The sequence below is a fragment of the Typopeltis vanoorti genome, chromosome 3 (genome assembly GCF_054136105.1).
Source record: "Typopeltis vanoorti isolate ZY-2024b chromosome 3, IOZ_Tvanoo_1.0, whole genome shotgun sequence".
In the NCBI taxonomy this organism is placed as follows: domain Eukaryota; kingdom Metazoa; phylum Arthropoda; class Arachnida; order Uropygi; family Thelyphonidae; genus Typopeltis; species Typopeltis vanoorti.
Window position 1 is genome coordinate 37,373,855 of NC_143551.1, and position 26,811 is coordinate 37,400,665.

Consider the following 26,811-nt stretch of genomic DNA (forward strand, 5'->3'; position numbering starts at 1 on the left):
TATCTTTGCTCCTAAGTTCATAACTTTCACCGTTCCCCTTACATAGTCATTTCTCAGACGATCCTTTCTGGTCACACCACACATCCACCTAAGAATTCTCATCTCTGCTACCTCCATCCTGCTGATGTTATTTTTCCTTAGGGCCACGGTTTCCATAGCATAGCTGGTCTCACTACTGTCCTGTAGATTTTGCCTTTTAGATTGATCGGCATCCTCTTATTGCATAGCACTCCAGCACTCTCTCTCCAGTTCCTCCATCCCACTTCCTTCTCAGTCTCTCCATCCTCTTTCACTGTTGAACCTAAGAATCTAAAGTCACTGACCTTCCTGATGACATTTCCTTCCAGATCTGTCTCCTGGCTGCCATCCACTTTGCAACACAAATACTCTCTCTTATTTCTGCTCAGTCTCATACCTCTCTCTTCCAGTACTTTCCTCCAACTTACCAGTTTAGCTGCCACTTCTTCTCTTGATTCTGCACACAGCCCGATGTCATCTGCATACAACATAGTCCAAGGCACGTCTTCTCTCACCTCCTCCATCACAATATTAAACAGGAACGGACTTAATGTTGACCCTTGATGCAAGCCAACTGTCACTTGAAAACTTTCTGTCTCTCCCACACAGATCCAAACTCTTGTCTTCACATTTCTGTACATCTACTGCACCAACCTGACTTATTTCTCTGGTACCTTCTTCTCCCTGAAACACTTCCAGACTTCTTGCCTTGGCACTCTATTGTATGCTTTCTCCAAATCAATAAACACCAGACATAGCTCCCATTCCTTCTCTTGAAACTTTTCCATCATCTGCCGTAACCCAAAGATAGCATCTGTCATCAATCAACCAGGCATGAAGCCAAATTGCTCCTTTGCAATCTCCATCTCCTTAATCAGGCTTACATCAAGAACCCTTTCTAGGATTTTCATTGTGTGGGACATCAACTTTATTCCTCTCTAATTCTTACAGACTTGTGCATCCCCACCCCTTTACCGTTGTAGATGGGGTCAAGAGTACTTTCCCTCCATTCCTCGAGTATAATTTCCTATTGACAAACTTTTATTAACAGGTCTCACAGCAGGTCAATTCCCTCTTCTCCCAGTGCCTCCCATGCCTCCACTGGGATCCTGTCAGAGCCCACCGATTTTCCATTCTTCATCCTCTTTATGGCCCCCCTTCACTTCTACTCTACTAATGTTCTGCACCATCCCCTAATAAGTCTGCCCGTGAGTTCTTGCATTTTCTTCATTCAAATGCCCTTCGAAGTATATTCTCCATCTGTTTCTTATATCCACATCCCTCCTTAACACCCTTCCTCCAGTCTTTGATCTGCCTCACATGTGAGATGTCCTTTGATGCTTTCTTTCTACATTTTGCCAATTGATAAATTTTTTCTCTGTCCTTCCTTTGTTTCTAATTGATCATAAAGATCTTGGTATGCCATGGCCTTCATAACAACTTTCTTGGCTTCTCGATTTCTCTCTCTCTGTCCTCTTCCACTTGACTCATCCCACTTCTGCTTTGCCTTTCTCTTAGCCGTCACTGCTTCTTGTACATTATTCCATCACCAAACCTCCTTCTGCTCTCTAATCTTTCCGGATGTTTCAACAAGCACCTCGATTGCAAAGCTCAGAAATGATTTTGAATTATGTCTCCACCAATCTTGTACACTTTCTAGTCCATCCGAAATCCTCTCTAACACCCTCTCCCTAAAATGGTTCCTCACACTGTCTTCTTTTAAGCAAAACCACTTAATTCCCATGGCTTCCTCCTTCACTTCCACTCTACTAATGTTCTGCACCATCCCCTCATAAGGTGCCCATCTTCTCTGTGAGTCCTTATCTTCGATCTTATTTTAAAGTCTGCGCACAGCTGCCGGTGTTGCTGCGCCACTTGATCTGTTGGGATTACATTACAATTTCTTACTGCCTTAAGATGTTTTCGTCTAGTCAAAATGTAGTCAATCTGTGAACTGTTGTTGCCACTTCTAAATGTTATCAAATGTTCTTTCTTCCAGCAGAAAAAGGAGTTTGCAATAGCATTTGATCTCGCAATTGTGAAGTCCAAAATCCTCTCTCCTTCCTGGTTCACGATCCCGTCATTCCTCCTACCCACTTCCAGTACTTTGCCCTTCATTCTGCCACACACACACACCACAATTCCGACACCATTTCTTTCCTCTTTATTCGCTTCAGAGTAGAACAATTTATACCCGTTTCCCAGTTCCTTCGCCTTTTCCACCTTGTCTCCTGCATGCATAAAATGTCCAATTTCCTTTTCCTCATCATATCTGTCACCTCTCTTCTCCTTCCAGTCATGCAACATTCAATGTTCCCACTCATAACATTCTCTCTACCCGCTGGGCTTGCTTCTTTAACCGCACCCCTTCATGCTGTAGCCCTCGTCCACTTCTCGCAGCTGTAGGTTGATGTGGCTGTGTGTTGTTTAAGGGGTACGCCCTAGCCCTTGTATCACTTTCTTTTCGACTCAATTGATCATAACTAGAGCTGGCAGTGAAGTTTTAAGACCAGATGCCCTTCCTGGCGTCACAACCCTCGCCATTTATCGGGCTTAGGGCCGATACCTATTGGGGCTAGCTTTCACCCCCCTTCAGTGGCTGCATAAGACGAAATGACATAGCAAGATAGGAAAGATTCACCCCTAGCCCTCGAATACCATTCGGGAGAAGGAGCAAGAAGAGAAGAAAAAAGCAAAGAAAGAAGCGGAGGGGCCAGTCTACAGATAATATAACAGATGTATATTACATGAAGTAAGGCATGGTCCAGTATCAGGTGCATCGGGTTTGCCATGCCCATACTCCCTAAAGTGAGCCCATGAAGTTATTTATTTAGCATATGGGTAAAAATACACGAAATTGATGGACAAGCTATATACAAATTGGCAGTTCAGTTAACTAACTGATACCACCATTTGGGAGTAAATGTAAGTTATTGAGGCCTCTGGGGAAAGTTAATGAAAGAAAATGAATGCTACTAAGTGGGAATGGCAACCTTGTCTGGTTGATACCAGTTAAATCTGCTTAGCTGGCTCCAGAGGCACCAAGGTAGATTGAACCCTGAAGATCTGACAGATCTATGATCACATTTTTAATTTGTACTTCATTCCAGTCTTTTTGACTAGTTCTGAGGACCATCATCTTGTGTTTCCACAAGCGAGATGGGATATCTGTCTGAAAACATGCAGAGATATCTTGGTGTGTGGAAAGATTGAATGTAATTTCTGATTTTATTTTATTTTTTTCATTTTATTCATACTTTTTATGTAGTATCCCATAGTTGGTGTCTTGTTCATATGTATGTTTTCCTGATGATGATGCCTTGATACACAGGTTGAAACATTGAGTGAGTGTTATTTTCTTTATTATTAGTAAAGTAAGTGCTGTAACGTGTGTTTGTCTGCATCAATTCTGTGAGAATAATGCTGATCACCATGTGACCTTGACAGAAAGAAAGATCTGGAAATTTTTCTTCATCAAGAGAACTGAAGTGCAAAATCAATGAAACTGGAACTATCAGAAGTAGAGTATGCTGAGTATGTGCACAGGCACCCACTCAAAGTGACTGAGTTGAGAATGCAAAAGATTAACTACAATATTTATGTGGATGAAATATCACTCCTCAAGCACTTCACATCCATAATATATCAATGTAAAAATTAATGGTATTGCAATTTTACCATGAACTTCACATTCAGGACAATCTTGACATTTATATATGTCAAGGGCCAGTTGTGTGGTTAAAGAATGCTAAATTCAGCCTCTCATGTTGCAGATCCAAACAGCATAATTTTTGAAGGATTCAAAGGTACCTGTGGTCCCAAGAAGATATTGCAATATTTGCATACTAATGCCAAAAAAAAAAGCATTGGGTAGCCCAGTTCGTCCAAAAATTTCAGGCATTAGTGAAACCCAAATGTCAGAAGACATAATTACAGGGATAGAATGTAAGGAATACTGCATTACAGAAAGAATAGATAGAACAGGATGAGAGGAGTACTGCTAAGGACCATAGACACTCAGCAAGAAGTCTAGTTTCTGTGACAGCATTTGAGGTGACGTAATGTGAGATAAAAGCCAGGAAGACAAAATATTCAGTCAGTTCCTGCTACATGCTGAATAAAGGGAAATGTAGATGACAAGCAGTCAATTAATTCAATAAGCAGAGAGTCAATAATGACTCACTCTTTGCTTATATATGGGAACAGAGACTGGATGGAGGAAAAGATATGTCAGAAGAAAATGGAATTTATGCACATACTGAGAGATAATTACTAAACAAATGTAGATATTATACAAGCTAGAAATGTGAGTGTTGTCAGACGTGAGAGAATCAAGTAGCAGAAGTTAGTACTGAAAGCAGCGAAACCGAAAGAAACAGGAAAGAGAATATAAATGAGATTAATTGAAAATAGTGGACAGAGGACAGAAAAAAACATTTGTTCCAGCGATGCTCCAGTGCCATTATCCTGTCCCTGTAGTGGTTCTCAGTAAGATCTGCAAAACACCCTCTACAGCTGCAATCACCTCTTGATTCGAAAAAAAACGCTGACCAGCAAGGACGAATTTAGGAAAGAGATAGAAGTCAGAGGGAGCCAAATCTGGGGAACACGGTGGTTGTTCTAACAATTCATAGTGCAGATCCCTTAATTTTCCCATTGCCAAAACACCTTTGTGGGCAGGTGCATTGTCCTGACGAAAGATGGTTTTTTTCTTCTTTTGCAAACCGGGTGTTTCTCTCGAATTTTTGCATCTGGTTTGGTTAAAAGATGGGAATAATATTCCCTGGTTATTGTTTTACCCTTTTCAAGATAACGTCTTTAGCATCCCAAAACACCGATGCCGTGACCTTTCCTGCTGATGGAACCAACTTTGTCTTCTTTGGTGCTGAACAACTGGCTTCTGTCCACTGTTTTGACTGCTGTTTAGAATCTGGTGTGTAATGGTGAATCCAAGTCTCGTCTATAGTAATAAATCTATGCACAAAATCAGTTTTATTCTTGTTAAAATGCTCCAAGCACTGTTCAGAGATTTTCATGCAAGTGCATTTTTGATCTGCTGTGAGTAAGCATGGCACCCATCTTGCGCAAAGGTTTTTCATTTGCAATTCTTCATGCAAAATATATCCTACATGTTCTTTTGAAATGCCTATAGTCGGAGCAATTTCACGCAATTTGATTCGCCGGTCATCTAATGCCATATCGTGCACTTGATCAATGATTTCTGGTGCTGTTATACTTTTTGGATGTCCTTCATGTGGATCATCTTTAAGGCTAGCACAGCCACGTTTAAACTCGGTAGCCCATTTCTTAATTGTTGAAAACAAAGAAGAAGAGTGCCCATAAACTTTTATGAACTTCGAATGAATTTCTTTTGGTGTTAAACCTTCTTTTACAAAGAATTTTATAACCGCACAATACTCAATTTTATCTATTTCAAGGGATAGAGACAACACTTTTGCTTCAGACAGCTGTATAAAACAAACTACTTGATAGAATGACATGCAATTTCACATGGATGCTAATGAAAGATGTACCAACTTAGAAAAAAAAAAAAATCTTGACGATAGTGTTGTCATCTATTGTCGAGGCCGAAAACTTTTCAGACCACCATCGTATATGGAACTACGACACAGATCATTATGATACACTAAGGAGACAGACTGAAGCAATACAATAACATAAAGATCTGCAAGGAAGGATGTTCAGAGTGCATGGGGGGATAGTCAAGGGGCATCTGGAGGAAGCAACATCACACTGTATACCCAAGGTCAAAAGAGTAAATCAGGTAGGAGTTAGATGAATGAGTAGTATCATTAAGCATTAATTACAAACAAAGAAAATGTAAAGGGATCATAACAAGAAAGGTGACCAGGTGAATATTGTACAGTACAAGGTTCAGGCAAGAAAGGCAAAATCAGATTGTGAGAAGAGATTAGCCGAACAGGTAAAAGGATATCCCAAAATTTTTTTCCATTATGTGGCAAGTAGTATAAAGAATGACTTTATACTACTTGGAAGGATAACTTTAATAAGTGCATATGGTAAAGAGATAAGGGAGGTAGAACTGTTGAGCGATCATTTTGCAAGGGTGACAGGGACTGATGTGAGAACAGAAGTTGAAGAATTGGAGGTACTTAGTATATTGCAGAATCTGAAGGCAAATACAGCTGTCAAATTGAATGGGATATTGGCTTGCATTTTATGAGAATGTACAGGAGAACTGGTGATGCCTTTGACTAGGCTTCTTAATTCAAGTCAGCTCTGGCAAAGTCCCAAGAGAGTGAAAGGAGAGCAAAATAATTCCTTTGCATAAAGGAAGATCTAAGTCTGGTAGAACATTATAGACCAATCAGTATCTCAGAAGTGGTGGTAAAAGTACTGGAAAAGTTAGTCAAAAAGAGAATTCAGAAATGGGTGGATAAGAATATGATGCTCTATGATGGGCAGCATGGCTTTGTTTTGTGCTGTTGGCCAACCCCACATGGACGAACCATAATGAAAAAAATAACCTTTTATGCAATATGGACAGTTGGCCAACAGACCTAAAACAGAAATTAAAGTTGTTACATCCACTGACACCATGACAATATGGTTCTCCTAAAGTTCACAAAACAGGAATACCTCTACATCCTATAGTGGATGGAATAAACTCTCCCACCTACTTATTGTCAAAATACCTTACCCATCTCTGAAGACACATATTCGTAATTCTGACATGTATATAAAAAAATATGCAACATTTCATTGAAAAGCTGAAAAACATCTCAATCTCAGAGACAGACATTCTTGCCAGCCTAGATGTGTCAATGACATTTTCATTATATTGAGAAACATAGAAGCAGCACTTTTGGATTTCTTAACTATGATAAACTCTTTCCATCAAAAATAAAGTTCACCTTAGAAATTGAGGGAGATAGAAAATTACCGTTTTTAGATACCTTAATTGCAAAACAAGTGAATGGACATATGAATCTAACGGTTTACTGCAAACTGACTCACACTGGCCATTATCTGCACTTTTCTTCTTCACACCACATATCTCAAAAGTTGAGTATCATACATATGCTCAAAAACAGAGCTACTCACATCATCATAACAGAAGAGAAAACTCTCAAGGATGAATTAACTCACATATCAGAAACCCTGAAAAGACAATGGCTATCCAAAAAATTTAATTCAAAAGATACCCCCACCCCAAACAGCAACCCAAAGAAACTCAATACAAATCATCCATTGCCATTCCTTATGCTGGGATAGTTTCATAGAAGATTGCAACACTATTTAAACCATATGAAATAAGAGTAACTTTCAAACTAATTAAGACAGCTCGCAATTTGTTAAGATCACCAAAGGATAACAATGCTTTCTTCAAACATCCTCGCGTTTACAACAACCCTCGTTTATGTGGTTTAAATTATGTAGGATAAACTTCCAGAAGTTTATCCTACATAATAGAAAAAAAAAGAACACATCGGAGACATTAATAACAGAAAATATAATTCCAGGAAATGAAGTTAGCGCTTCATTTCTCAAATACTAATCACAACATTGAATGGGACAAAAGTTCTATGCCATATTTAGAGGCACACTTTCGTAACCGAAACTTCAAAGAATCTACTGTGGTAATCCATTCAAAAGGCAGCCTCAATAGGAACCGAGGGATAATCCTTGCTGACATATGGAAGACCCTCATTAGATCACTTAGCACACCAGAATTCAACTTCACTGCAAATTACAGAATGTACTTGCATAACAGTGGCTGACATCAGACACGCTCCATGCGTTTGATGTAATGCATCTTTTGAATTTGAATAACGGTTAGTACTCATTTATGTTTCTTTCTTGACCTGTTTAAGCTGTTTTTTTTTTTTTTTTTTTTTTTTTTTTTATCACCTTATGTATGCCCAGACGAAGCCAAGAGTCAAGTTGGTGAAACTAGTAGACTAAATGTATTATTAAATTCTTCAGCCAATATATCCATCCATCTTCAAAGCCCACCTTTCCTAATTGGGTTGTGGGAGCAGCAGCTGAGACTTCCAATGTCACGATCATCCACCACCAAGCTTAGGTGGTCTGGTGGGACTCTGAGATGTGTCCACCCAAGGTTTTGGATATGCTCTATCTAGCGAGTCCTTGGCCTTCCACATTGTCTCCCACACTCTGGCTTGGCAAAGAGGGCTTGATGGGGGAGCCTCTCTTGTGGCATTCTGACCAGGTGCCCTGCAACCCCCTCGAAGGAACCTCATTTTGGCCAATATATCCCAGTCTAATTTTATTACTGAATTAGCTATTGTATACATTTGGCAGTTCAGTAAATAACCACAGTGAGGCAAATCCAATGAACTAATAATATTGATTAGGTCATTCATTTAGGCATAACAAGAATACATACTGTTGAAAGTTTATTTTTCACTAGGTTAGACTATAATAAATTTAGTTTAATCCTTTATCCCAGTGAGAGCAAACAAAGTTTGCACCTGAAAATATCTTCAGGACTGAATATAGTGTTGTACTACTTACCCAGGTAAGATAGTACAACACTATATTCAGTCCTGAAGATATTTTCAGGCACAAACTTTGTTTGCTCTCACTGGGATAAAGGATTAAACTAAAAAAGAATACATACTGGTTGTTGGAGCAGCAAATCATCTTGTAAAATTTGTTGTGCTTGCTATTTACATTTAACCTGGTTTCCTAAGAATTTTCTTTAGTTTACTAAGGATCAGTACACACTTTTTAGACAGTAATAGGACACATAAGTGAATCGCTCCTTTTTTTTTTTTTTTTTTTTTGACAACTGCTCTTATATTATTATTATTAATAAGAGAAATCAAGGGAGTCAGAGACTCATTGAGGGAGATCAAATACTACACACACCAGCTATCATACTTGTTCTTGAATTCATTCACACTGCTTGCAGTCACAACATCCAATGGCAATCCATTCCAATCATGCACTACCCTCTGAGAGAAAAAAAACTAGCCTTCGTCCCTTCTTAGCGGCCTTCATTCTCAGCTTCCAAGGATGAAATCCTGTATGACCCTTTCAGAATTTTGTAAGTCTCAATCATATCACCTCTCTTTCTCCTGTTTGCTAGTGTCTGCAGTATATAAATTCTCAATCTGCCTTCATAAATCAGTATTCTGCAATCCTGATATCATTTTTGACACTTTCCAATATATCAGAATCACAATGGAAACCAGACCAGCGCACAATAGTCCAAGTGAGATCTTATCAAGGTCTTGTAAAGAGGCAAAATAACATCCTTATCTTTACATGTGAACGTTCGTTTCGGCACTATAATTATCCTTTGAGTTGTATTTGCAATCTTTGCCACATGGCTCCTGAACTTCAAACTTCCTATCTACTAACACTTCAAGATCCCTAGCCTCATCAGTTTCTTCTAGCCTAATTCAACCAATATAATATGACATTGGATATCTAATCACACCAAAGTGAATGACTTTACATTTACTGACATTGAGCTGACACCCATTTTCCCACACCCACAATTCCAGCCTATTCAAATTATTCTGCAAGTACTGCATATCAGCAGCATTTGTGATTACCCTACTTATCTTTGCTTCATCAGCAAATAGTTGTATGTCACTTGTCAAATCCTTCCCAATATCATTAATATACTGATTGAATAACAGTGGACCAAGCACTGATCCTCGTGATACACCACTTGTTACCTTAAATCTTGCAGACTCACATATACCACTTTTTGATATCTATCAGTCAGCAATCCTCTTATCCATTATAATATTCTATAACCCAAACCCATATTCAACAATTTATGCAACAGTCTACTATGCTGTATTCTGTCAAAAGCCATAGCAAAATCCAAAAGTATCATGGTGTATCCAATTCCCCCTTGCGTAGTTCAATGGTAACATTGTTATAGAATGTGAGCAAGTTGCTAAAAAATGACCTTCCATTAGTAAACTCATGTTGTTCATTGCAAAATAGAGATTCAGTGTCAACCCATTTCTGAATGCAAGCCCTAACCAATTTTTCCAAAATCTTCACCACCGCTACTGAGATACTGATTGGTAGACAGTTGGATACTTTGGTCTTTGCACCACCCTTGTGCAATGGAATTACCATACATTACTTCCATTCCTGAGGAATCTTCCCTGTTCTGAGACTCACCTGGTCAAAGTAATGGCCAGTTCAGCTGAACACTCATTTATTACACATGCTGATATCCCATCAGTCTTGTCCCCATTGCCAAATTCTTTTTCAATTTGTGCAACAGCTCTAATATCTCGCCCTCAAACACCTGTGTTTCTTCATCTAGTGAAGAAGCAACAGTGAGCTCAATGTTGCATACACCACATTGATAGCTTTTAACAAAATGGGCACTCATTAACTGAACATCCTCTTCTGCATCTGTAACCCTCACACCATCAGGTTTTAGAAGAGTTATTCTTTCATATTCATTCTTTCTTTTACTTGCAGCATATCGATAGAATTCTTGTTGGTTGTCTTTAGCACACAGAGCCAGTTTCTTTTCATACTCAGACTTTGCTTTCCATACAACAGTTGCGACTATCTGCTCCTTATAATATTCGTAACGGATGTCATCCTTATGCACACAGTATTCCTTCCACATCGTCCATTTCTTACGAATCCCTATTCGTGCCGTCGAAGATGAGCTTTCGTGCACTTTGAACGACGAACTTTGGTCGATTTTACATGACGTCTCATGTACCGCTGCCGAAAAAGAATTTAAAAAAATACGAGGCCGACAGATAAAAAAGCTCAAAAAATTAAAAAAGAACTCTACCGTCTTTCCAAAACCTGCTACCAACACGGTAATCAACCTTTCTTCAGTCACCCTGAAACCTGAAGCACTCAACGCGCTGTCACGTGGACACAACTTCGCCATTGCTCCCAATAAAATACCTAGTGAGGATATTATGATCCAGATCGAACGCGGAGTCCGCCACCTTCCACATCAAGTCGCCAACAGTGTAAGACTGGATGTAGCCTGTGTCCTTTCCAAAGCAAGACCACCAAAAACCAACATATCCAACAAGGAATATAAAGCTCTACAGGAAATGAAGAATAATAAAGAATTAGTTATCACCAAAGCGGATAAAGGAAATGCAACTGTAGTACTTAACCAAAAGGACTACACAGGTAAGCTGAATGCTCTTCTATTAGATCGGGCCACTTACCTCCCTATCAATTACAATCCCACCAACTCTCAAATTAGAAAACTTCACAGGCTCCTTAAGAGAGTCACTTCATGGCCTGTAAAAGTTACCAACAGATTAAAGCCGTTTAACTCTATACCCCCCCCCCTGTATTTACAGACTCCCAAAAATACACAAAGAAAATGTGCCATTATGTCCCATAGTGGATGGCATTGATTCCCCCACATAAAATTAGCTAAACATTTGGCCAAAGAGCTCACACACTATACTGGCAACACACCATCACACATAAAAAACTCAGCCCATTTCAAAGCCAGCATAGAAAACCTTACACTCCAACATACTGACATTATGGTCAGCTTTAATGTCTCCTCTTTATTTACAAATGTCCCACTCAAGGAAACTTTAGAGCTAATCCAAGCTAAATTTTCTCCCGATATCTCAGCCTTATTTCAGTTCACAATGAACTCAGGCTATTCCGTTCGGCAGGGAAAATTCTACAAACAAATAGAGGGGACAGCCATGGGTTCACCACTCTCCCCACCCTTGGCCAATTTCTTTATGGAGACCTTTGAAGAAAAAGCCTTAGCCTCTGCCCCACAAAAACCAACCATATGGCTTCGCTACATTGATGATGTGTTCGCTATTTGGCCACATGGCTCTGAAACACTTCTCACCTTCTTAACACACTTAAACAACCAACATCCCAGAATCAAATTCACTCTGGAAAAAGAGGAAAACAACAACCTCCCTTTCCTAGACACACTAGTAACCCGCCAGCCTAATGGAACCTTGGTTTTCTCAGTTTACAGAAAATCCACCCATACAGGCAGATACATTCACCAACAATTCCGCCCCCCCCCCCCCTCACAACAATATGGAGTAGTGAAAACACTATACAACAGGGCTAAACTAATCTGTTCAAACGACTTGGCCCTAAACACTGAACTAAATCACATCCTCAACACTTTCTCAGCCAATGGCTACACCCCCCCCCAACAAAAATCCAAAAAATATTAGAACCTACAAACCACAGATCCCCCCCCCCCACACACACAACAAGGATTACTCTAAATCCATCACCATTCCCTACATCCGAGGCAGCTCGGAAAAGATTACCAAAATCTTAAAAAAACATGACCTGACCTCCTGTTACAAACCTTACAGAAAATTGGCATCCCTTATCCGCTCCACTAAAGACCAACCACTTCCCCTAGACCTACCTGCTGTTCACCAGGTCCCTTGCAGTTGTAAACTGTCTTACTTTGGCCAAACAGGCAGGACAGCGAATATCAGAATTTCGGAACACAAGGACTACATCCGTTTTCACAAATACAGTCATTCTGGGCTTGCGGACCATGCTCTGGATACACGCCACAGAATACGGTGGAAGAAAGCTACAGTGATACACCGTAGCAAATACAAATTTGAAAGACTCTTTATGGAATCAGCCTCAGCCCTAAGAAATTCTCCAAACCTCAACAAATTTGGTTGTATGCAACTGCCCCAAATCTGGGAGGCCTACATCAGCAGACCTTCAGCCCAACGGCCAAGAACACCTACTTAGCCCGCTAGAGGGCACCATCAGGACTGTTAGAACAATAGCTTCATCTCTTCATTCCCAGTTTCTGTGTTGTAGTGCCTACGTGCACATAACTTTTTTTGTAAGTTTCCTTTAGAAGATGGCAACGTGACGTTGCTGAAATATTGGAAAATATTTATTAAAGTCTAATTTAATTTATATTCTTGACTACGTTGTTCAATTCCTTAAGTGTTTTAATAATGTGTAGCAGGTTGGGAAAGGAGGAACTTGTTTACATTTGATTTGAAAGACTATATATTGTATTCCTTGGGAAACACTGTTGTGTTTTCCAAATAATACAATATACAAAGGGAGCTTTCAGGGGCCTCACCCAAATATGTGAGAGCAGTATTCAATAGCTAGATATGTAATTTGTATAATGTTAACAGCTATTCAGGGGTGAAGCAACGTCTTGAGCGAAAGAGATATCTTAGTTTTTTTTTTTAAGCTGAGGATGCAATGGTTGTGATGTGTTTATGCTAGGAGAGGTTTGATGTCGGGGTAATTCCAAAAAGAGAAATCTCGAATTGTCTGAAAATTTGGGTATCATCAAAAAGAATGCTGAGAAAAATGTTTTTTTTTTTTTTTTTTTTTTTTAAATGAGAAATAGAACTGAGTTTTATTAGCAATGAAATTGATGAGGTTATCTGAACCTCATCGAAGGATGACTCGAAGATCAGAATTGAGGGAGGGCAGTGGTGGTTGATGTTCTGTAGGTTGAGGTGAGTGTTGTGTAGAGTAAGGTTTATCAAATGAAAGAGAGAAGTGCAATGTGCTGTCATCTGCAAAACTTTGGATTGGATTGGAGGTAACTGAAGTAGTTCACTGATATAATAGCAAGAAGAGGGTTGGTGAGAGGACAGAACTTTGTGGAACCCTGGCATTAGTTGAATGGATCACACATAGTGTGCACCCAGACAGAAAGATGGCAATCCTACTACAGAAATACTGAGCCAGACCAAATGATGGTAGTTTGCTTAGTAGGACTTTGTGCAAAACCTGGTCAAAGGCTTTGGAGATATCAAGTGCAACCACTTGAGATTTTCCAAATTTCGGCATGGAATTTATCCAGAGATGGGTAATATATGAGAGTAGATCTGTTGTTAATCGCCATCGATGGAATCCATATCGGTGGTTGCTTAATAGCTGGGTGCTTTCAAGGTAGTGCAGGAACTGATGGTTTTCTCCACTTTAGAGAGGACTGAGGTAAGCAAGATAGGGTGGTAGTTGGATGGCAGTGACTTGTCGCCCTTCTTGGGAATGGTTGAATATAGGCCAGTTTCCAGGTTGCAGGGTAGATATACCAGTGGAGTAAGAGAGTATATACAGTATGGTATGTTTGGTGACATAGGATAGGAATCATTTCTGGTGCACAAACTTTCAGGACAATTGGAGGAATGTCATCAGGGCCAGGAGATTTTTTTGTGTGTCTAATTTGGACAGTATTTTTTTACCTCTTTCTGGCAAAAGGATATAGGGGGCTTTATATGTTGGGCATCTGAAAGGGTTGGGATGCATTTACCATTGTCAGTAATGCATGCATTGGAAACAAAGTGTGAAGCCAGAAGACTGGCTTTTTTCCTGTGGGTGATGATGCAATAGAGCCATCTGGATATGATAGGGGTGGGAATAGTGTTGGGCAGAAGTTATAGCAAATTGCTTTGGCGAGAGACCAAAAGACTCGACTGCCATTTGGACAGGCTGCTAGTTTCCTGCTTTTTGCTCTTTAGAACTCTGTTTTGGAAGAATTGTTTTTTTGCATTTATTTTGGGCTTTAGTATAAGCTCTAAACGAGGACGGAGTTCTTGATTTGAGTCAGTTACGGTATGTTTGGTTTTTCATTTGTACAGCCTTGGAATGGCAAGTTCGGTGCATATGTTTAGGTTGAAACTGGAAGCAATAGTCCACCATGGGAATTTGGCATACAAGTTGCAGAGGCTGTCCCACTTGGCACTGTTATAATGCTAAACTACTCGTGTATGGGAGTGGCTGTGTAGGAGTTGTTGCATGGGGGAGGAGATTACCACTAGATTGTGGTTAGAATTATCTAGGGGGACCCACTACTTTCACTGTGTATTTGGAAGGGTCATTGGTGAGGAAGAGATCTAGAGTGTTTGGGGAGTGGTTCAGGTTATCTGTTATTCTGGTTGGCATCTGAACAAGTTGTGTAAGGTCATTAGTGACGGCAAATGTTTCGGCATCTCTGCCTGTAAGATCTGTACAAACAGAGGAGGAAAGCCAGCTGGTGTTGTGGACATTAAAATCTCCCAGGAGGATAATTTTGCTGTTCGGAAAGTGGGATTGAAAGTCAATTTTTAAAGAGAGGAAATTAAAGAGCTCAGGTTGGTTGTGTTGAGCGATAGAGACAGCAAATGAATTTCCTGAGTGGGAAAAGGGATCTTTTCAACCAAAAGGTCAAAGTTGGGTGCTCTCTGCAAGGTATGTCAGAGTGGATGTATAAGAAGTTGCCACCCTTGGGTCGAAAGAAGTTAAAGAGGGTAGTTTGGAAGGTTGAGATAAATAGTGCTGGGGGGGAGGGGGTAAGATTTGAGTTTCTGCCATAAAGAGTAGGTGGGGGTTTGGTAGACTGAAGGTGGTGGACACTATTAAGGTTGGAATTTAGGCCACAGATGTTGGTGAAGTGGATATGCAAGGTTCTGTGAGGAATATATTTGACTGCATGGGTCTTACACGTTTCCTATGCAGTGCCTGCATACTGGTTTCATGGTGGAAACTAGTGGCATCACTTAATTTTTGCACCAATTTAACTGCTCAGAATGAAGTTAACGGACACCACCCAAAGGCAAGATGCACCGTGCCATGTAACGAGTCACATGTTTGTAGCACATATAAAATGGAGGAAGATGATGTTCTGAAGTCAGTGCAACTGTTTCCTGGTGAAATAGTTGTGAGAAGGGAACGAAGAGTTTGAAAGAGGCATTGTGACAGGATGCATTGTTGCAGGCCTATCTTGTTCAGCATACTGTTGACAAATTGTGCTATCCCAGGTCAACAATCAGTGATACCATACTGAAAAGGAAGCACAGAGACAACTGCAAGTGCTACTTGCGGTGGACGACCCACCACACTCATCGAAAGCAACCCTAAGCTGCTATGAAGGATAATATGTAAAAACTGCCATTTGTCAGCCAACACGTGGAATGCAGAGTTCCAGGCATCGACTGGATCATAAATCTATACAAAAACATTCAGAACTAAGGCTCACAACATTGATTTCCACGGTATAACTGCAATATGCAAGCTCCACATAACCCGAACTAACATCTAGTGTCATCTTCAGCAGTGCAAAGAGTGTGTGCAGTGGAACATGGAAGCTTGGAAAGATGTGTTATGGAGCATATGGACAGGTGTGGGCTAGAGAATGTCTCTTACTAGTGTGCATAACCCCATCAACTATGAAATTTGGAAGTGGAGTGTGATGTTATGCTCTTGTTTTTTCTGGTTTGGCTTTGGACTTCTGTTTATGGTTCCACGAACATCGAGAGGTACCTACCTGAACATTCTGGACAATGCAATGCTTCCCATTTTGTGACGTCTCAATGGAAATGACCACTGTCTCTTTCAGCAAGACAATGCACCATGTCATAACGCTGCTACTGTAACTGTGTAGCTTGTGGCCATGAATGTTCTGTTACCACCCTTGACTGGCCTCCACAGAGACATCTGACCGTACTGAATATTTGTAGGATGAACTGGAGCGTCAGGTGAGGCCAAAGGATGTCCGTCCCCACAAGGACCTGATTACATGCCTACAAGAAGAATGGTCCAAAATTCCCACTAATCGCTATCATATGCTTGTGGAAAGATTGCCACAAGATTGTTGCATCAAAAGGAGGTCCTGCAAAGGTGAGTGCCATGGCTGTTAATCACATTATAGTGTCTGCTGACATCTTTCCAAGTAGTGTGTGTGTGTGTGTGTGTGTGTGTGTGTGTGTGTGTGTGTGTATACACACACACACACACACACACACACAAATGGGCATTTACAAACACAGAAGTACCTGTTTGCTACAAACATATGTGGCTAGTGGTGATGGTTTGGATATAGAGTAATCCCTCAATTTATGCGTCCCTGATTAGTGCGTCATTTTTTTCGATATACCCAAATTCGATTAGTGCGCCTCTAAAATTTGATTAGTGCTCCTATATACATCTTAAAAATAAATGTTACAGATTTTAAAAATTTTCTATCTATACATTTTTATTGCTAACTATTTTAAAAAATCACTCACCAGAATGAAATAATTTAGTTGCCGATTTAAAACATTTTACAAAGTTATTTTTAATAGGATATTACACTACTTCCATGTACACTATGTTCCAAATTTTTACCGCCAAAATTTATGTCATCTGCTATAGTAAGCACACAGATTCAAGACCCTTCGACACTTCTGCACGTCACAAAAAGGAGAATCCATTCCAATAATAGGGTAATCAATCAGTCTTCTGGGATGAGTTGTTTATTATTACACGTCAGAAAATTAACTTCTCTTTTATGATCATTGTAGTTTTTAAAGTGGTAATTATTTTGCATAACTGTTGTAATAGATATGGTATGAAGGTCAGCAATAAAAAGACAAAGACAATGAAAATAGGCAGAAGCATTGAAAATGTCAACTGTGTTGTGAGTGGAGAACCTGTGGAACAAGTAAAACATTTCAGGTACTTAGGCACGAATTTTAGTGAAGATGGTAAATTAAATATGAAAATAGACAACAGAATCAACAAAGCTGGTATGTTAGGCAGTCAACTGAATAAATTCATATGGAATAAGAAAGAAATTAGCCAAAACACTAAATTAGTTGTATACAAGACAGTGTTCAAACCAGTTTTAACTTATGGATCTGAGAGCTGGTTCAGAAGTAAAACACTTGACCAAAGACTAGAGACCGCAGATATGAGAGAGTCCTGAGAAAGATTATGGGCGTGAACAGACAGCATCAATGGCAATATCATATTAAAAACGAGGATATTAGGAAAGAACTTGACGTTGTCAGCATCCAGGAATGCATTAGCAGAGCTAATCTCAGATGGTATGGTCACTTAAACAGAATGGGCGAGGAAAGATTAGCAAAACAAGTGTTCTCTGCCAAGTTGGCAGCAAAACGACCCAGAGGAAGACCAAGATATAGGTGGATTGATACGGTACAAAGTGCCTTAGATGATGTAAATTTTTCATGTAGTACTATCACATCCTATACACCCCTTGAGAGTACATGGTAGGAATTTGATGACTATCATGAATTATTTTGCTTGTATATCAGTTGGGAAATTTTATCTATAAAGCACGTGATTTCGGGTGTTGGCGACCAATTCGTACGTCCTTCATTTCTTTCTCCCCTTCAATGATAACAATCAAGAGTTAATTAAATATCATTTTGAAGAATTGAGTGATTCTGACCTGCTAAATTTAGATGCACAGCAGGAAGATCCCGAAGTATATGAAGAAAATTTAACCACTGATAGTCAGCCAAAAGAGATTTTACAGAAACAATTTGAAAATATTTTTCGTACAATCGAATTTTTTAAGCAGCAATGCTTAGAGGCTGACCCTGATGAAGAGAGAATGAGTAAAATTTGCAGAAGAGTAGAAGAGGCAATAGGGCCATACCATCGGTTGTATAAAAAAAAAAAAAGAAAGAAACAAAATGCTCGTCAAACTAAGTTAGCTCAATTCTTTGTTAAGAAGTAGAATAATAAAATTTTATTCTGAATATGTTTTATTGTCTTTCAGCTTCATGGTTTTCCTTTAACTAGGCCCTGAGACATATCTTAATTCTTTTATAAAAAAATTAAGGTTCAAAAAAGAAATTTGAAGAATAAATTATACTTTTCCCCACAGGTTATTATATTCGATTAGTGCTTTTTCGATTAATGCGCCTGTTTAAAAGAATGCATTAGGCGCACTAATCGAGGGATGGCTGTAGTTTTAAACTCAGCACCTCCATACATTGCTTTTTAATAACTGTCAGTCAGCTGCTCTGTTATCTATGTCACAAATTTATTTTGCACGTCCTTCCTCTGAGTTTGCATAATAACCTCACAAGAGGAATTATGTCAAATGCCATGACAAGATCCAGAAGTACTGTGGTACATCCATTTCTGTTATCTGTTAATCCTGCTGGGAGACTCTGTAGCTCAGTCAGCATACACAAAGCCCTTTGGTCGGGAAGACCTGGGCTCCATTCCGGTCCATGACGTGAGGAACCTTTAACTTACCTTTTAGTCTTTCGACTAAAGGTAAGTTAGCCAGTCTCATATGGAAGTAAGGCTTTTTTTTTTCACTTGAAAATTCAAGTTTTTCGTTCCCCAGAACAGGCAAACTGGACCCATGAACACACATGGATTTACAGTCATGAATACTTACAATACGTGGAAGAGATAAGGTCCTCACCACATGTCATTATGCCTGTAGTTAACTGAGTCACATCATGGTAGTCAACCTCCTAGACAGGAGATGGCACTTGAATGGGAAAATCCTGCTATCACTATTACAGAACATGAGTAGATTGCTCAAGCAAGCTCAACCTTCAATAAATCCATGCCATATATAGCCATCGCTCTTTGGCCTGCTCCTTATACTGTTTCTAAGCTTCATTATTCTTATCACATCAGATCAACAACATTATATATATATATTTTTTTTAAATAATAATATACTGACTAAAAACACCGAGAAAGGAAGGAAAAACTTTAATAAACACAGCTAATTTTTGTTGGAACGCCGACTTCTTCAGGTATGTAAATAATTATAAAAAACTGGAAAAAATAATAAGTTAAATAACATGGACTTCTCACTTAAACAAATTGGAAATTGCAACAGTCAAATTTGAAACTGGAGTCCGCATGGTAAGTCTAGCGTGAGGCAAGAGTGAGTGACCACTGACTCGAGAGCACCAGAACTGAATCGCTGAGCTGTGAGAGTTTGGCAGGTTGTAGCTTAAATTACTGTTCATGTGTGATTGGTCCAGGACTATTTCTTTTCTATCTCTCAAGTTCGTCACCGCATTTATGGATAGTGGACGTAAGATTCCAGTCTATCTGATGTTCTTCTAGATTGGAGTTAGCGGAGAAAAGAACATGACTTGAGAGGGCGCTTGCACGGGTTCTCTTATAAGATATATCACGTTTATGTTCTTCCAGGCGTCGGTTTGTCCATAATAAGGTTTACCGCACTCGCAGATGATTTTGTACACTCCAGGAAATTGTAGTTGGTTGTGTTTTTGTTTCGGTTGACTCAGGAAAAAACGAAGTTTTGGCAGGGTTAGGAAGTAAGTTTTGATGTTAAATTTCTTCATAATTTTTGCCAGTTTTAGTGATAGAGCTTATAGGATTGGAGTTATCTTCTGGCTGAGGTTGGAGATGTGAATGTAAATGCTTAATTATGCTTCGAGATGAATAGCCGTTGTTCAAAAATGTGCTTTTGAGGTAGTTCAGTTCAATTTGAAGATCATCTTCTGAAGTAAGAGATCTCACTCGATGGGCTAGAGCGGAAATAACGTGAAGTTTTTGCGGAGGGAAATGATGAAAAGAGGCATGCAAGTATCTGTCTGTGTGAGTAGATTTCCGAAAAATCGAAAATTTGAGACAGTCAGGAAACCTTGTGATCTTTAGATCCAAAAAGGCGAGTACGGCGTTTATCTCGATTTCTGATGAGAATTTTATATCCTGGTGGCGATTATTCAAATGATCTAGGAAGGTTTGTAACTCCTCTAGACCATGTTCCCAGATGAGGAAGATATCATCCATGTATTGTAGCCACACTTTTGGTTTTAATGTTGTACTTGAAATAGCTCTTTCTTCAAAATCTTCTAAAAATAGATTGGCCGACACAGGAGATAACGGGCTGCCCATAGCTAAGCCACTAGTTTGTTTATATATTTTTTCCTCAAGTGCGAAATAGCGAGAGTTTATGCAATGCAATAGTAGGGTAAAAATTTTCTTGGAAACTTTGTTTTTCAGTAGGTTGAGGACTTCTTCTGTGGGTACATTTGTGAAGAGAGAGACAATGTCAAAACTAACCATTCTGTCAGAGCCCTTGAGATTTAAATTTTTTTATCTTAGATGTGAAGTCTTCAGAGTTTTTGATGAATGAGGAAGAATTACCAATGAGATGTTTTAAGGAAGAAGCAAGGCATTTGAACAGGTTGTAGGTGGGTGAGTATTCACCCAGAATTCGACCAATATCATGCAAGTGTCTTTTCACAATTCAGGTTTTTGATGGCTTTTTCTACTTTAAGTATAGATATGTATTCTGAAGTGCAATCATGTTGAGTGTTTTCTCCTGCTGTGCTGACACTGCTTGCTTATTTAGAATATTTTGCCACATTCCTGATATTATTATCTATGTTCTTATCAGCTTTTTATGACTTTTGTTCAGTTAGTTTTACACAGTGCTTTGCTTTCTTACATTTCTCACTGCATTCTCTATGAGCACAAACTGACTTACTTGTCAGGATCTTTCAATTTGCTTTTTTCTTTTCCTTGACTTCCTCTTTAACTTCCTGAGTACAGTGGACACAAAGTTCTCATTTTTCTATCAATACAGACAACCTTACCTGATGCTCATCTAGCTGAATCAATCAATGCTTTCTTCAGGGCTTGTCACCGAATCTCAAATGCTTCGTTCTTGTTCATTTTAAAACTTTCTCACATGTTGTTCTTTTCATGAAATTAAATTTTATCCTGCTCAAAACTCCCACTGAACAAGTGGGAACACATCACTATCAATACTAATAGCGATACTAATGTGAATTTGTGCACATTTTTACAATGGACATAGTGTTAGTAATAAATAATCTATGTCATGAACAGAAATCCAGCAGATGCCATTATTGTTAGCTTTGCCTGTTTTCTCCAAATTTTTCCAAAACATTTTTATATGTCTGGTAATCATTTCCTATTCTGCTGTTTACATTTTCAACAAGGACTAACTTTTCCCTTTTCGTTGTGTCAGATGTCTTCTCTAGTATTTCGAAAGATTCCTTGATTTCTTCCTTATAGAACCTTGTATGTGACCACAGGCACACACACAATGTTCATGTATAAATAAAGTCTTATTGTCCATTTCCCTATTCTGATATTTGCCCACATCACTCTAGTTGATATTGCCTGCTATTCAAGATTATCCTCATATTTAGTGTTGAATACTACAGCCACTCCTTTTCCCTGATTGTTATTGCTTGAATATAACATTTTGTATTTGTTGCTTAGAAAGATCTCACTTGTTTTTTCTTGTTTTGTTTTAGTCACACCTATTATGTCGATCTGGTACTTGCCTAATTCTTCTGCTGGTTCCATTTCTTTCCTATTGATACTTCTTACATTGATAGTACAAATCCTGAACTCTGCTGATGTTGAGTTGGAAAGTGTTACACAATTTTAAATCCCAAATTGCCAGCCCAACTTCATTCATTCAGTATCCGGCAGATACCTAACAAGGTGCACCATGAGAAGATGAGGACTGGACATTAGGTGAGAAGCCCAGACTGGTTTTCTGCATTCCTTAAAAGATTATGTGGCAGTCTCCTCCCAGTTATACAGCTTTGACTGTATAAGTTATGCCTCACTCTGTATACCCTGTGTCCTAAACTAGTGGGATGACATCATTATCAATAATAACATAAACAATGAAGCTTTTCTTATTTCTTGCATCCTCTCTCCATGTGAATTTTTACACATTTTTATGTTGGAACGTGATGTTATTAATAAACCAGTCAATGTTCTGAACAGTAAATCAGAAGTTACTTGGGGGGGGGGGGGGTGCTTTAAGGATGCATAAGTAAGCAGTACCACTAATAAAAATATTCTTACAGAAAAGCTCGACACGCTTTAATAATAATTAAAAAAATGCTATTATATGATGTTGCAACACTTTCAGTTTTACATATAAACATAAAACATAGTATAATCCATTCAGTATCTTAAGTTTATGGCTCATAAAAAACAAAGGCTGGGATTTCTGGAATGTGAGTTTGTAAAGCTGAGCTTTTAATCAGCCAAACTAACTATGTTTTAAAAAGTAATTCACATTACAGCATAATGTGATTAAAATCATTTCTTAATAATATGGTAAGAAAGTGCATACATGAACACATGCTTATAATTTTCATAACTTTTTTTTTCTTTTTTTAGTTATATTATATTTCAAAATTCATTTTAGATTAAATGAATTACCTTTCCACTATAGATCTCAAAAAAACTAGCAGTTACAACCAGGCCTTCATTTCTATATGGTGGGGATTTTAAAAGACCAAAGACTTCCTTGGCTGCAATAATACAATAATTCTTATTAGAAAAAAAAAATGATCTAGAAAATGTCTAAGTCTACATTATGCTAATACAAGGACCTGTATTTAAGTTTTGTAGATCACAAGAAGAATAGAATCCTTTTATGCCAATTTGTATGATGATTCCCAAGACTTAAACCAGTATGAAAACAAAAATGTAAATCCCAAATGGAAGAAATATGCCCTGATGTTTTAAAAGAAGTTCAATATGCAATGAGTAGCAAAAGTAATCGAAAGACACCAGGTGATACGAGTAATCAATACAAGTTCTGAAAACAGGTGGTGTACCAGTAATGACTATGTTAAATAAAATTAATACATCATGCCTAAGACAGAAGAGAACCAAAAAAGTTGGAACAATGCTATCCTTATGAGTTTTAAAAAGGGAAACAGAGAAGATATTAAAAACTACCACCCTATCAGTCTCTTTAAAACAATGTACACATTTCTTTTTTTTAACAAAAAATCATTAGGTCTAGCATTTATTGACTTTGAAAAGGCATTTGATTGAATCTCAACATTCACGGTCTTAGAAGTACAGGTAACCCTTGTATAATGTGGACGTTAGGTTCCATAGAAATGCCGCGTTATATAAATTGCGTTATACGAGACATAGATCACATAGAAAAAGTAGGGTTGGGTTCCGAAATCGTTTTTTTTTTTTTAAATTATATAAACAACAATGACATATCCAACAAAAACAATATTTTTATTTAATTCAGGTAATTCATGTAAGTTAAGAAAAACTATGACAAAAATGTAGTATAAAATTCTAAAAATTACAAATTGTACATAAATTTCATTGCACATAATGCATAAATGTTTTAGACACAATAAAATAAAGCACCTATTTTAATCGTCATCACAGTCTTCAGAAATAACATTTCGTAGATGTTCTTTAAGTGGCCGGAGGTCATCACCACTTGAAATCTCTTGGACATCATTTGTATAACTCATTGCATACTTTGACTGGTTTAGTCATCAAGAAGTCAGTAATAAGACTTTGCTTTCCACTATGTTGCAATTTTTTATTAAGTTCATAATATGGCACTAAACAAATATCCAATTGTCTCGTGAATTTTCATAAGCGCTCCATTGAGGGATCATTATCCGTAAAATAACTTTCTTGCCAAGTCCAATCCTTCTGCTAATTTCTTTAAACTGAATTCTTTAACGGATTCATCACAATCAGAATCTTCAGCAGAACTTTCCCCACCATTTGGTTAAATGCCATCTATTAAGTGTACCAGTTCCTCCTCTTTTAAATCTGTTTCTCCATCAATTAATTCACTAATTTCATTTTGAACCATATCGCGAAAGCCCTCTCCACCAAAAATGTGTGCGATGCTTATTATAGGATATAGCTCGGCATCCACTGGAGGTACGAAATTTTGTTCCATTACGGCTTCAGGCCATATTTTTTTCCAGCAAGCATTCAGCGTAGAGGGTTGTAATTCCTTAATGGACAGAGAAATAATTTTTACATAATTCAATATTGAAAACTCTTTCCACACTTGAGGCAGTGTCATGTTTGGATTAGATTCCATTTTTTCCAAAATTAATTGAAATGTTCACCGAATATAATATGACTTAAATGTTGATATTATTCCTTGGTCGAGTGGTTGAATAAGCGAAGTAGTATTAGGCGGAAAAAAAGTTATTTTAATATTCGGATGGCTTAAATTTGTTGTGTGGCCTGGTGCATTATCTAAAATTAGTAGAATTGCGAAGTCCATATTCTTTTTCTTTGTGTAACTTTCTACATCGGGTACAAAACACTTGAAAAACCAATTTTCAAACATGCTAGCTGTGACCCATGCCTTTTTGTTGGCCCACCAATAAACAGGTAGGATGGACTTGTCGAGCCCTTTCATCGCATGAGGATTTGCAGATCGGTTAATAAACATTGGTTTTGTCATGTAATCACCTGATGCATTACTACAAAACAGTAGAGTAATTCTATCTTTGGAAACTTTGAATCCAGGAGCTGATCTTTCATTTTTCGAAATATAGGTGCGTTTTGACATTTTTTTCCAATATAATCCAGATTCATTCGCATTGAACACCTGGTCTGCACTGTAACCACCTTCCTTAACGATTTTTAAAAGTTCCGCTGGGTATTTCCAGGCAGCTTCAACATCTGCTGATGCCGATTCTCCCTGGATTTAAGATTATACAAAGAAAACCGCTTTTTAAAGTTTTCGAACCAACCCTTACTGGCAGAAAATCCATGCTGAGAGATTTCTTCTGAAGAATCTTGTTCAAGTTCTTTTTAAATGTTTATAAACTTTGAGAGCTTTTTGCTTAATAAGATGTCCATCCAAAGGAATTTTCTTTTGAGTGCAATCTTCTATCCAAATCATTAGAGATTTCTCCATTTTTTCTATTAGAATATCGCGAACACGAGCAACGCGCTTTACACTTACCATTGACCCAGCAATAACACTTTCTTGGATTTTATGTTCATTTCGTTTGATTGTTCGAATTGTTGATTCATTTAAATTCAGAGTCCTTGCAACAACTCCTGGTTTTTCTCCAATTTTTAACCAATCCAAGATTTTAATTTTTTCTTCGAGAGAAATGAATTTCCTCTTCGATGCTGGTTTTTTCTCCTTTCATTGCAGTTTTAGTGGCCATTACAATAAAAATAAACTTTTAGATTTAAAAAAAAGCATTACATATGTACGTAACTCACCAGAAAATAAACTGCTCTGCTTGAGAATAACACACTTATGATTTTAAATGCGCTTTCCTGGCAGAAAACGAAGACAATTTTCAACAATAAACACTTTATACAGTAAACCCTAGATGGCGAACCTATGGCACTCGTGCCAGAGGTGGCACGTCTGAGAATTTTTCTGGCATGTCAGCAATTTACAGGTGATATCCTTTTATACGCTTATAAATTATTGAAGTTTTTTTTAAATTGTTACAATACGTACAAGCTGAATTTTGTTTTACACAAGACAGCAGCTATAAAGACATTTTGGTGTGGTATTAAGAAAAGATCGCACGACCCAAAGACAAAAGCAACCGACAAGTGTTGAGTTGAAATGTTAATTCTCTTCAATCGAATTCCATAACATCTGAAACTGTCATACCAACATTCACTATTAGTTTTAACACATTCACAACAGGGTGTCATTTATTGTTCCGATGGAACTTTTCATTACTGACTGGCTAAACTCACACAAACGTTTCAACCCTTGGTTGAATTTTATGGTTTCTTGTTTGCTTTTGAGGTGGCAGGCAAACTCACACATTCATTACATGGCATGTTTCAATTCTTGGGAGTCTATTATTTTAAGTTAGCCTTTGTTATCTGTCATAATGACATTGAGAATTTCAAATGCAATAAAAAAACACTTATTTCATAATTGAAAAATTGGACAATAGTTTTTAGGTAGATACTGTGTTTCAGTGCAACATATGGTTTTGCTTAAGGCTATACAGCGTAGTTAGTGGGGAGATGCAATTTATTAGTTAGTGCCGTTTTTATTCTGTCTCTAATTGCACTATTTGTTGAGAATGACACAGACTACAAAAGCCCTCTGTACAGTACCTTATTCAGTGATACAATAAAACTAAATTCGATACTGATAACTACTTGCGTGATACGGGCAGACACAAATTTAACGAAGATAAAATTCGATTTTTTAAGTCCCACAGTGAAAAATATGAAGAAAAAAAAAATAAATAATAATAAAAAATAAAGGGTTACTAGAAACAGTAGACC

At 38.1% G+C, this 26,811-nt stretch overlaps 1 protein-coding gene across 4 annotated transcripts in view; it reads right to left on the bottom strand.

Moving 5' to 3' along the window:
* Klp10A (kinesin-like protein 10A) overlaps positions 1–26,811 on the bottom strand; it is a 469,762-nt gene that overhangs the window by 181,081 nt on the left and 261,870 nt on the right. For all 4 annotated transcript variants that reach the window (XM_090390589.1, XM_090390588.1, XM_090390590.1 and 1 more), the window contains one exon: positions 22,963–23,054. In XM_090390589.1, the coding sequence (XP_090246715.1) occupies positions 22,963–23,054 (92 nt within the window). The remainder of the gene's footprint in view (positions 1–22,962; positions 23,055–26,811) is intronic.